At 42.9% G+C, this 13,602-nt stretch overlaps 1 protein-coding gene across 1 annotated transcript in view; it reads right to left on the minus strand.

The window, feature by feature from the left end:
- The window catches only part of LOC139696020 (protein commissureless 2 homolog), a 63,425-nt gene extending 50,179 nt beyond the window's left edge, over positions 1 to 13,246 (minus strand). The window contains exon 1 of the mRNA XM_071594638.1: positions 12,624 to 13,246. Coding sequence (XP_071450739.1) covers positions 12,624 to 12,906 — 283 coding nt within the window. The 5' untranslated portion in view covers positions 12,907 to 13,246. The remainder of the gene's footprint in view (positions 1 to 12,623) is intronic.
- Positions 13,247 to 13,602: the final 356 nt, after the last annotated feature.

The raw sequence follows: 13,602 nt of genomic DNA on the forward strand, positions 1-13,602 counted from the left end.
AAGGCGAATGATTTTTACACTCTGAAATTTTTGCATTGAAATGCACATTAGCGGATGACTCCGTTAAAAGTTACTGTTGCGACATCTCCCGCCGTTTCTTTGGAATTTGTTAAAGATTAAACTTTAATCGGAAATGATTTCGCGATACCATTTCGTCTTGCAATGACACAAAGAAATACTTGGAACGAAATTATCGCAATTATCGTTAACCATTAAATGCTATTGATTTCCTTGGTCGCTAAAGGAAAATCTATGGACAAGAGTATGCAAATGCCTCATCAGATGTTTTCCTTTAGTCTCCCATTTCCTGCTCACCCCTCCTACTATACTGCGATCCTCTCCGCCCCCCCCTTACCATCATATCTCTCTGTCACTCAAAACACACAGACACACATTCCCAGTGCGTTTGGATTCTCAAGGAAAGTTTAGAATCGAGTCTCATCTCGGATTCCCTCTCTCTCTGTGTCTCATCAGAGGAAAGTCATGAGACGGCCGTAAAACTTCCGTGTGACCTCACTCGCAAATTACATAAGAGCAGACAGACAGAGTGACTTCACACCAGGGAACGGGAAGTCCGCGATCGAAAGGAGGTTGGGGCGAATTGGGAGGGGGATGGGTGGGGATGGGTTGGGGCGGCTCACGAATGATCGAAGGGCGCAATTAAGGGCGATCGAAGGGCGCGGTCCCGGAATCCGACCCCTTCGTGGATTCCGGGAGATTTCGCTCAGAAGGCCCACCGGAAGACTTGCCATTCGTCAGACATCCGCAATAAAACCCCCGCAATACAGCCGGCTTTCATTGTCAATTTCTTGTGATGAATTTCACCTTAATTTCCCTCCTCGCCATCAGTGGATTAATCAGGTGAAAATTCCCCAGCTGAATGTTCAGATGACCTGAGGAAGCGGGGGTGGGGGAGGGGGAGTAGCCGAGTGGATTGTTAGTACTACGCCACTGACCGGGTGGGCCCGCGTTGTGTTCAAAAAGAGTTAGATAAAGTCCAGAGAAAATCCGTCAAATTCGTGAAAAGTTGTTAATAGTAAGAAGACGATTGTGAGAGTTCTTCAAGGGGAGTTAGGCCTGGGAACCACTTGAGATGCGAAGAGAACAGGCGAGAACGAAGACTTTTAGAAAGGTTGAGAACAAATGAGTTTAACAATTAACTACTAAAGGAATTATTATTATGGCCCAATGCTATTCAGGTAGATAAGACGATAAAGATTAAATAAGGTAGATTGATTCCAGCACAGATAGATAGAAATACTCGTTCTTTTCCAGGAAAATCGGGAATCATAAAATGAAATTAACCGAAGACACTAGAAATATTGAAAACATTTAATGTACAATTGTAAAAGAACGTATTTTCCAGCTTCCACATGAATATTTACTTGGTTTAGTTTCTCATTATGAATCACGCCCGAGACAGTTTCTTATTAAATTTACAAGTCAGGACAAGATGAAACGTTGCCTAGACAAAGGTATATTCTTACATGTGCATATGTGTATGTTAGTTGTATTCGCATGTACTCTAGTTGTACAGGTTTTTGCATGAATATATACGATTTTTTTGTGCGTAGATTGCCATTAATATGTTGGTTTTGCATGCGGTTTTATTCTCTACTACGGGTGGTGACCTAACACCCCCCGCCTTGCGACATCTTGCGGGGTACTACGTAGATGTATATTCGCAGTGACGCTCACGGTCACCTGCAACTTAAGCACGCGATTTTTCGGGCACCACATCTCTATAGTTGCACAAAAAAAGGGGCCATGATACGTACTTTGCGTGGTTTTCACATTCCATATTAGGGCTTAAAAAACAGTTTCAAAAATGAACTCTATCCTCATCAAACTAACCATCCTTCGGGTTGATTACTCTGGCTTTTAAGGAAAAGGAGTCATTAATAACGAATCGCTTAAGTGAAATACTATCCCATATATTAATGTGAATTCCCGTCATATTTCCTTCCACTGATAGTTGCGATCTTGCCCATAGCTACAACATTGTTATGCAGGGCCAGAGTAATTCTATTTGTGTCGGTGCCATATTTTTTTACGATTTGTTTATATTTAGTACTTCGAGTTGGACGTGCAGTTTACGTGTTTACGGTGAATTCCAACCCAGGACTTCTAATAACTTAGCGTAGCTTTACCATCGTTAAGCGTAGACTCCCGAGGCTAAGGGGAACCGGTGACCCTAAAGAAAATGAAGTACAAGTTAGATGTCAGGTCTCCCTTTTCCCAAAACCCTCCATGCGTGGCGAGGTATAACATTATGCTTGAGGGAGCCAGCGCCCTGTCGCAACACGCCGGATCCAAACCAAGAAGAAGACTCCGCAAACAACGGGAGCAGCGAGACCGGCACTGTCTCAAGGAAAATCTATGGACCGAAGGTAAATTATGTCGGGGCGGGTTTGAAACCAAGGGTGCAACTGGAACAGTAGAAACACGCTTGGTATTTTTATGCAGGAGGTCACCACATTAATACGATGGGAAATGCAACATACATTAATCGTAAAAGGAAGAACTGGATTTAACCTACTTGGTAATGAAAACACGCTCACTGGCCGGGGAATTCGGTAGCCAATATCTTAAGAGGAGTTAGAACAGCAGGTCTCTTCTGTCGTCTCCCAGGGAAATTCTCGAAAGGCGAATAAGAGCTTTGTCAGAGGAGCACATAATATGACAGCAGTACGAGGAAAGTAGTGAGTCCAGGAAAGCTGAACACGTAAAGAGCTCAACGATAAACATTTTAATACACATTTGCGTATACAAACCCACATACACAAACACACATACATATAAATAGATATATATTTATATATATCCCTCCCCGGACAAAAACCTTGACGTGGTGGAAGGGCCTGTGCGTTTCGATGGCCCCTAGAGCTGTGCTGGCGGGAGTAATAAAAATTGCTCCTGGTAGGGTCACCCATGCCAGATAGGTCGAAGGTTAGGAGCCAGACGAAAGGTAGTCCACGCAGCGCCTGTTCCTCAGTGCTGCAACGGCGTCTGACCCCAGTGGGGCGGCCAGTAAGTGATGGTGTCACGTTAAAAACACTATTGAGGAAGGCAACGGGAAACCACCTCAATTATCATTCCCAAGAAAAATATGATGGACAATTCATAGATTATGAGTCCTGGCAACTACGGGGCTCGGCCCAATCGGCCGTGTGTCGTGCCCAGCAGCGGGAGAGGCAAGGCTTCCGCGGTCGTCATCCTACGAAACCCTTGCAGGGGAAAACCAGCAGCAGCAGGACAGAAGCCGCAGGAGAAGAATACCACATTAGTTAGAATAGGAACGTGGAATGTTAGGACAATGATGAGGACAGGGAAATTGGAGAATATCAAGCGAGAGATGGAAAGTGGAAATATAGATATTTTAGGTCCATGCGAGGTGAGATGGAAAGATAGCGGGGATTTCTGCAGTGATAAGCATAGAATAATATACAGCGACCGGGACGAGAGCCAACGAGGGGTTCCCATAGTATTAAATGAAGAGGTAGGAAGAAGCGTAGTCAACATAGAGCAGGCAACATATAGATTATTAATAGTAGAGATAAAAGCAGAACCGACGAACTTGGTTATTATTCAGGTATACATGCCACCGAGCAACCATAAGGAAGAAGGGGTCGATAGGATAAACGATCAGTTAGAGGACATAATCGCGGGTGTTCCCACATGGAAACATTTGATAGGGATGGGGGATTGGAATGCGACGGTAGGCGAAGGAAGAGATGGTGACGAGGTCGGGGACTACGGTTTAGGCACTAGGAATGACCGCGGGGAGAAAGCAGTTGAGTTCTGCAGGAGACAGGGGTTAGTCATCACCAACACTTGGTTTAGAAACCATAAAAGACGCAGGTATATATGGAATATTCCAGGTTACCCAGAGAGGTATCAGCTAGATTAAATTCTGGTTAGACACAGGTTTAGGAACAGTGTGATAGATTCGACAGGCTTCCCTCGAGCGGTTTCGGACTCTGACCACAATTCAGTGGTTATGAAATGTAGCGTGCGTTTCAAAAAGATAAGGCATGGCAAGGCAAGGCGGCGGGTTAGAAAATGGAATTCAGAAGCATTAAATGGATTGACAAGGAAGGAGTACCAGCCGTTTCTGGAGGGAATCATGGATGATGGTTAAGAGCCAAGCACTATCGAAGAAAAATGGGAAAGTGCCAAGAAAGGGTTATCGAAAGTCGCAAAAGACACTATTGGAACCGTTAATACGAAATGGACTAGGAAACCATGGATCACGGATGAGATGATTACAAAGATGGATGAGCGGCGAAAATGGAAGAATATAAATTCAGAATTAGGCAAAATGAAGTACAAAGAATTAAACAATATATTGAGGCGGGCAACAAATAAAGCAAAAGAAGCATGGTGGAAGACGCAGTGCGAGGATATGGAAAGTCTGCAGAGGAAGGGTGAAATCGGTGGGCTGTACAGCAAAGTTAAATCTTTATCGGGAAGTAAGAAAGGGAGATCAACGATAGCAGTTAGAGATAAGGCGGGTAAGGTAATAGTCGACGCAGGAAAGATCCAAGAGAGATGGAAGGAATATATATAAGAACTGTGTAGTAAAGAGCTTAGACCAACAAAGTTAGACATTGAAAAGGAACATGACGTAGAGGAAGATAGCTTAGGTCCAGGCATACTAGACAATGAGATAGAAAGGGCATTAAGGGAGATTAAACTAATAAAGGCTGTGGGGGTAGATAACATTCCGGTGGAACTATTGAAATGTTTAGGAAAATGTGGGAGGAAGAGGCTATATGGGCTAATCCGTAGTATTAATGAGGAAGGAATCTGGCCGGAAGACTTCGTGAGATCAGTTTTAGTTCCTATTCCGAAAAAGGTAAAGGCTACATCATGTGACGACTATAGGACAATAAGTTTGATATGCCACGCAGCTAAAGTTCTTCTTAGGATCATAAAAAAAAGGATAGAGAGTAGGGCAAACGATTACTTAGGGGATGATCAGTTTGGGTTTAGGAAGGGGAGAGGTACGCGTGATGCCATTGCAGTAATGAGATTATGAATCGAGAGAAATATAGAACACAACCAGGAGGTATTAGCCTGTTTCGTAGATTTCGAAAAATCTTTTGATAGAGTGCCTTGCCCAATGATTGGAGAAAAGCAAATATTACACCAATTTTCAAGAAAGGGGATAAAAAAATTGCCAACCATTATAGACCGGTAGGCATAACCTCAGTTGTGTGCAAAATAATGGGAAAAATAATCGCCGACTACATTGGGGAATGGTGGACAAGAGATAGATGGCTATTCAAACACCAACATGGGTTTAGAACGGGATACTCGTGTGAAACGCAGCTTTTGGGATTTAGTTAATATATCGGCGACGCAATAGATGAAGCAAAGGATGTGGATGCAATAATCGTTGATTTTTCGGCAGCTTTCGACCGAGTGCATCACGATAAATTATAATTAAAGTTGGATTCATTACCATTGGATTTTAGGGTAAAACAATGGATGAAAACTTTTCTTAGAGACAGAACTCAAAAAGTAAAATTAGGGGATACATTTTCAAATGAGGCGAGCGTTTTAGCAGGAGTTCCACAAGGCAGTGTTCTAGGGCCATTATTCTTCCCAATTTACGTAAACGATCGACGAAACAATTTACATTCCCAAATTAGACTCTTTGCTGATGAATGCATTTTATACAGACGGATAGAGGATGTTAATGACCGCGTAATACCACAAAATGACATCGATCGCCTTGGTGACTGGGTTACAAATAATAATATGGGCATTAATATAAGTAAGAGTAAGCATATAAATTTTTCAAATAAAAAGAATGCAGAAAAGAAAATTTACACGCTCTTTGGAGAAAGAATCCCATGTAGCAGTCAATGCAAATATTTAGGCATTTCCTTAACTAGGTGGGGGGTTCAAGTAGATAATTTGACACGGAGGGCATTTAAAGTATTGCATTGGGTAATGAGAAATTTAAATGGAAGTAGCGTAGCCACAAAATAAAAAGCATATAAGGTACTGGTTAGCCCTATCCTAGAATACTCGTCTATAGTATGGGATCTATATGAGGAGGGACATATTAAAAAGATAGAAAAAGTTCAAAGAAAGGCAGCAAGATATGTACTCGGAAGGTACAAAAGAACAGATAGTGTCATAGAAATGTTAGATGTACTGAAATGGGAGAGTTTGAAAAATAGAAGAAAAAGGAGTAGGTTAGGCGCGATGTATAGAATTGTTAAAAAGGACGAAGCGTGGGAAGATTTATGGAAAGGGATAGAAAAGCCTAACTTTAAGGGAAAAAACGACCATAGCACCAAAATAAAAATAAGGACTCAAAAATCAAATAAGAAAAAATACTCTTTTTTAAATGGAACTATTATTGATTGGAACCAGCTTCCTGGAGGTTTGTTTGAGCCCTTTCCATCCAATATTAGAAGTTTTAAGTTGAAATGTAAAGCAGCCACTGGGTAATAAACTTAATTGTAGTCATTAAAATATTATTTGTATGTGATGTGGAAGTGTCATCGTATGTAAGAATATTTTGTCTCTTATCTGTTTTTTTAGTACGTGTATGTATGTAATTTTCGTTTTAAGAGTTATCTTTGACCAAACTTGACCGTTGCCACCAGGAAAATCGCCTAATTGCAACGTTATTCTTAAATAATAACAATAATTCGAGTTTCGTTGCCAGCATGAGATAATGATAAAAACCACATCCCATGACCTTCCTCATGGAATACTGTGCACATGAAAAGCACCTGGAGACGCGTAGGAGAGAATAGATTAAGCATACCATAATTCAGCACGCACGGAAGCTACGTGAAATCTAGTCACAGATACCTGGTCAACTTATACAGGATCATTCTCGTTGCGGCTAATTGCAATATTTAATGTGGGAGACATTAGTCATCGAAATAAAGCTAAATATGGTTAAAAGAAATCGTGTTAGTTAAGGAAATATAAGAGGCAAATGAAGCGCAACGGTTTTTATGTGTCGACAAGTCAACAAAACAATAAAATAATTAAAGGATACGTCGAAGTGGGCCTTAAAAAAAACAAAGTGTCGGTCACGATGAATTCAATGCCAAGGAAGCCATCGATGATCCAAGAATTTTCAAAGTATTATATCTTTGAAAAAATTTAAATAAGATAAGAAATGAGGACGATGATAATAGAAGGAAATCTTCAGACACTTTGAAAAAGCAAAATGAAACGCCTCGGACACTTTGAAAGTTACGACACTTTATTTACCCAGGGCATTTTTTTTGTTTTTTGGGGATCAGATCGATGGGACGACCGCCACGCACGAAGAATGCCATCGGAGAGATACCCCGCACGTATGGGAGGGCGCACGGAAGATGGGCGGGAACGAGGCAATGAAGAAACGCAGGGTCCTAACAGTTCGCCTTCGCTTTTTCAAGGTGAGACATGAAACTGCCAGACGTCTTAGGCACGTCGGAGTCTCGGCGAGGGGGGGGGCGGAAGGAAGGAAGCAAACAATGACCCCTCTGGTCGTCGCCAAATAACTTTGGGGGAGGGGGGTGCAGAGAGAGGGAGTGCCCACCTTAATTAACACCCTAACTTGAATTGGACGCCGGGTGCCGATGACGAAGGGTGTGGCCAAAATACCGTGAAGACGAAATTCGGGAGAATTTCCAGATTTTCCAGAAAAACATTTTCAATTTTTCCAGACGGTTTTACCGCAAATTTCAACAAAGATAACACCGTGAAATCGCAATAGAATAACTTTGCCTTTTATAAAATATAGTCTAGGTTCTACTGAGAAACAATTTTCTGTAATAGAGAAACGTAATAGTATTGATAAATCAAGAAAAGTTTATTCACAGGGTGCGTTCCAAAAGTAATGCAATTAAATTTTTCGCGCGGCTCCTATTGGTCGGAGTGGGATCCAATCACTTGGACTAGGGGACGCTAAGCTTTGCCGCGAAACTGGTCTCAGTGCTCTCCAAGCTGTGGAAGCCTATAAATATCATGGGTAGTATTTTTAAAAGGAAAAAAAGTACAAGTTGAGTAAACTTAGAAAGGCAAGATCTTAGGCGTTGGACATTGATGGGGTTTCTTACACACGCGCACACACACGCACGCACACACATAAACAGCGACAGGTGCAGATGGGAAAGAGAGGACATATCGTGCACCACTAACGCACTGCGGTGCCTGTCAATCAAACAAACGTGGACCTTAAGTCGCCCTATCGGTACAATAACCTGTGGTATAGTGGTAATTTTCGAGAACATAATCCCCATGTGTATCCGGATGAGTCCGGGTTTTCCAAGGGGAGCGCGGTAGCACCCTGTGGATGCGAATCAACCCAGAATTCCCGGGTTGCCATTAATTGCTTCGGTCGAAATGGAATGGAGCAATGGTAACCTAAGCAATTTATACGATACAAGTAATAAGTAATTTTATTGATAGGTTATGTAAAATTGTATGCAACAGTTAAGTTTTGATTTTTTTCTCGTTGATTTTGGAAATTGATGTATATGAGATTGGAATTTCTTTTTTTTTTTTTTAGAGATTGGTGTTTTGAAGTTTCCTTGAAGTGAATTTTTTCCTCACTTATTTCATTTATTATCTTTTGTGATATTGATTGGATTTGAGATGCCATGTTGCTATTTTTCCGAGGCAAGTTTGATTGTAAATACTTAGGACCTGTCTGCCATTTTCAATCTGCACATATGAGTTTTTATTATGATAATAATGATAGTAATAAAGCCTTGCCCCCATCCAACTGTCGGAGCACAACAGTGGCATTCACTCGGATTGGGGCGAGCGGTAGGGAAATGGACGCGTGAGGCCTTGCTAGGGAGTGGAACCAAAGAGAGCTGAAGGAAGTAAAATAGAATACCTTTCCCGTCGCGGGCTTAAAGCCGAGAGAGTAAGTAGTATGGAGGGGTTGAGGGAAGGGGAGCGAGTAAGGCCGTCGGCTCACAACGGGATTCCCCCCCCCCTTCCGCGGCGGGGCGAGACGGTCTCGGGAACATGGGGAGAGGAGGTAGGGCGAAATGTGGTGACCATCCCACATGGTGCGGCAAAAAAATCCGAGAAAAGTTACTCGGGACAATAAAAAATTTAAACTAAAGCATGACCAAGTGAGTGCCCCATGCTGTTTCCGCTAGGGATTAATTTGCGAAAAAAGTATGTGTATACTCTAGGATGTAGTTCGTCGTTCATGGATTTTTATACACAAAGAGTTTTAAAACTTGCATCATCTACTATTACCATGCACACGTAATATTCACGGAAGCAGAGAAACTACCTCACGTAAAACATATTTTGCTACAAAAAATATGCCCTGGATATGGGGAACTGTTTGTTTACGAATGCAATGGCATGCATCTAATGGGGTTTAATTGCTTACTGTGACTCCAACGTACCTATGGAAGAACATGGACCGTAATTTTCATGAAGTGCGTAGAAAATCTAACGGCGATATACAGAGACACCCCTGACGTTACTTCCTGATACAACCAAGCACTTTCCCTCAAACAATTAAGGGAATGATAGAAGATCTGTGTCATTGCATTAAAAAATCTATTTTCCACCAAAAAAATATGAAAAATGTCTTGAATGAGCGAAATTATAACTCAGTTTGAACAACATGATTTATATGTACAGGTATTTTTTTGAAATGCAAAAAATTCTCTTCAAAATAAAAGAACTGTAATCAGGGGCGTATTTACCAGTACGCCAACTACGCCATGACGTAGTGCGGCAGCTCCCAGGGGGCGGCACAAGTCCCGGAATTTTTATTTCATCAGTTTTTTCAAGTTTTTTTAATGCGAACATATTGATTCAAAATCCCGCACGTTTTATTTTTTAGAACAAAGGTTCCACCATAGGCCGCCAGGAGCACGAATCCTGTGTTTACATTAGTCATTGTCTTGCGAATGATCACGCTATTCCTCTTTTCGCTAGTTCCTGTTGTTAGGCGCGAGGACCTTGTGGACATACTGAATTTGGTTCGCATTATTTAAACAAAAGCTCTGAATTGTGAAAAGATCTGCACATTCCCTTAATTTAGTGGGGACAAACGCTGTGGAATCCAATCTTCTTGCAGCCAGGTTTTTCTTGGATTTACAAGGGTTATATAATTATTTTTCTACGTCCACTGGTAGGTGGGCTCGTTTGAGTTCGTCTGCAACCAACCAGTAAAGAGCTTGTCGATGACACGTTGGTCAGCCCGTTCTGACGCGTCTCTAGTAGAATCCTTCGATAAAATCATATCAGTACTAGCTGATATTTCCAGGGATCAAAGTGAAAAACCTCTCCCTAGAAAGATCATTTTCGGCCTTATGCCGAGTAAAGAATTACGTCAGATCTAGCCAAAATCAAGAGAGGCTAAATGCCTTGTCTCTTTTATATATTGAATCAGATATGACAGTTCAGATGAATTGTGATGATATAATTAATGAGTTTGCCAATGCGAAATCAGGGAAAATTTTCCTTAAAAAATTGTAAATTTATAATCAGTCAAAGCATTCATTGATGGAATTCTAGTCTTGTGTTCTAGTCTTGAACATTAAGTACCTCAAAATAAATATTATACATATTTCAAATGAATTATTCTAGTGTTTCCTTTCTAAAGTGTATGTTTTGTATAAGTACTTGAAAAAGAATAAATGGATACATTATTTTTATTAACGTGAAAATGTAGAAAATTAATTCCTCAAGGGGGCGGCAAACATTGATTGACTATAGCGTAGGGCGGCAAATGGGGTTAATACGCGCTTGACTATAATGAGTGTGTATTTTATGTGCAGAAATAATGGGTCATACTATATTTCCTTGCACATACAATCGCAAAGAACCGTTTGTGCGATATCTTTTTTTTAAATTTGCGTTCGCGCAATTGCGTTTGGCAGTGCGATAGCGTTAATGAAATGGGCTCTGCGACCTCTGACCGATAGGGAGTTTGCCGAGTTCAAATGCGGAGGTTGTACCTCCGAAAAACTCAGGCGAAGCGATTTCATGGGTGTCAGAGCTATTAAAACGTAAACTACCAGTTAAAATTTAGGTATTATTATTATTTAGGTATTATTCATTATGCATCGCGTAAACTTCCACATTCAGTTCTTTCTGTTCCTTTCGCCTGCTTTCATGCCGTCTAAAGAGTTGAAATCCTCTCCCTTACTTCTCTACGCGGCCTTCAAGAATTCCACCACCTCTTATTACTTCCTTCGTCCAATTTCTTTTCTCTTACTAAGATTTCATCCACCGACTTCCTCTCACACTTAGTAGTAGTTATTATGGGAGGCGACCGACAGCTGAGGTCATTTGCGCCATTAGGGATGGATGGGAAGGGATGAAGGGTGGAGAGAAACCTGGCGTCGGCATTAGCCTGCTCTTAATAACGAATGGTGCCAAGGGGTCCGCAGTTTAACGTCCCATCCGACGGACGGCGTACTCACTCAAATTACTCCCCACAAAGCACCTCAAGTAGGGATCGGGATACCGATGAAAAAAATCTCTCGTCTCCAGTATTCGTACCCGGGCCCTCACGGTGGGAAGCCTGTACGTTAGCCACCGCACCATCCCGATCCCCTATCTTACATTTCCCATTACATCTCAAAGTAGATCGCCGGTCTACCTCTCTCTCTCACTCTCAGGGTCTGCTTGCGACATTTTTATTCTATGGTCGCGTCTAAATATCCTCTCTCCCCTTTATGACCGGGCGATTGTATCCCTCGTACCACAGGTACGCACCACGTTACGAGTAATTTTCCTAATGTTTACGCTGACAGGGCTCCAGGTGCATTCATAGAAGTACTTTTTGCGTAAGATAACTTGAGACCTGTATGAGTGGATGAACTAAGCCCAAAAGTGTGTAACCTCCGCTCAGAAGTCAAACTCCTCATCCATTGGATCACCATTCCGCCCTCTCATCCAATGATTTATTATGGAAATGAATGTGCGTTCGTACTTGAACATTTTCTCCGACGCAAGATGAAATCGTTCCTCTCAAAAGTTATTCCATTTCGTGATTTATATTAGTTTAAAAAATAATCGAAAACCATGTACCTAATTGTCATTAATGTGACCGGTTCTTGACCGGAGGTTCACCTACGAAGAAATCCAAACAACGGAAAACAAAATTATACGAAAAAATTGTTCGACGCACGCTAGTTCGTGAGAAATGATAACATTAGGAAATACCACAAAATGAAACCAATTCTTCAGATCCTCACGGGAATCACTCACAAAATTTGCTGAAACTTTACCAAACACCAAAACAACCCACTCCATGTAAAAATCTACACGTAAAACACAAAAAAACAATTACCAGCAACCACCTCAACACGAAATCAGTCGTAGAAAACCGTTGGGTCAGGAACGAATTATGCTAAATTTCCCAAGATACTGGGCAGGGGATCTGCCCTGCAGAATATTGTTGTAAAAAGGCGAAATTCACTGGGAGGAAGTGAGAGAGAATTCTGCGTGAGGAAATAAATCGACAGAAACACACGCACACAGGTGCATGGAGGTGGCGATAGCAAATGGCCCGTCTCGAAACGGATATGAAGGGATATCGTATCCTTTTGAAAGTCTTATCCTTCGGTTGACCACTCGTTCCTAATCCCTGCCCAAGTCAAATCAGTGCTTACCCTTCCTCTTCCACTCGAGGAGCCTATGGTAAAGGAGGCAGGAGCAGATGCAGCAAAGACAGCTGAGCACCATCAAGGTGAGCACGATCCCTACCCACACGTCTGCCACGAACTGCTCGTATCCCTTCTCCAGCGTCTGCAGACTCGTCTGGTTGTCTTCCGTCTCGTCCACGTACTTCCAGGGGTACATTGAGAGGGAGGAAGAACCGTTGAGCAGGGGGATGACGAACAGCTTGGGGCCGCCCCTGCCGAAGTCTTCGCTCGTGATGGTCAGCTGCTCCATGCCGACCGGCGGGGTTGGACGCGAGCGAGAGACTGCACTAGCCCCGAAAGAGTGACGGGAAGGCGCTGGAAGACACGTGAGGGGCCACGGTCGACGCGGGAGAGTGCGTTCGTTCACTGTCGGACAGAGTGTGATGGTGACCTAGCGGACCTCCCACGAACCGATGCGTCGGGCCAGGGTCACCAATGCGGAGTGTCGACCCCAACACCCTGTGGCTGATTATTATTTCTCCGCTCCGACTCCCGCGAGGAGAACTCGAAACGATGCGCGTCCCAGCGAAACCGACCCACTCGGCGTTTTACACTTTTCTGCCCCGTCGTCGTCAGCCATTCACGCCGACTTCCAATGTCGCCCCCACCCCCACTACTTCCCCTGCCCCCCCCCCAACGTCGAGTTTCCCCCCCTTCCCACGGAGTGATTCATGGGCATCTCTCTGCGCGGGGAAAACGATCCATCCGCACACGCAAACTCTCCCAACGTTCGTTCGAATTCGAGTCTGTGTTGTGGTGGAATATGAATATTGTGACGACATCGAGGCTTTCCTCCAATGAAAAGATGGTTTCGAGTGAGTCCCGGGAAGCCAGACAGCCGCGATGTTCAGCGCCGAGGACGGTTGCGCGAGAAAGAGAAAGTTCGGGAAATTGAATCATACGTATTAAACGACGACGGCGAAGTCCATACGGACGTCGCTCTTCG

This window comes from Hetaerina americana, unplaced genomic scaffold (assembly GCF_022747635.1).
Source record: "Hetaerina americana unplaced genomic scaffold, ioHetAmer1.1.p SCAF_1, whole genome shotgun sequence".
In the NCBI taxonomy this organism is placed as follows: domain Eukaryota; kingdom Metazoa; phylum Arthropoda; class Insecta; order Odonata; family Calopterygidae; genus Hetaerina; species Hetaerina americana.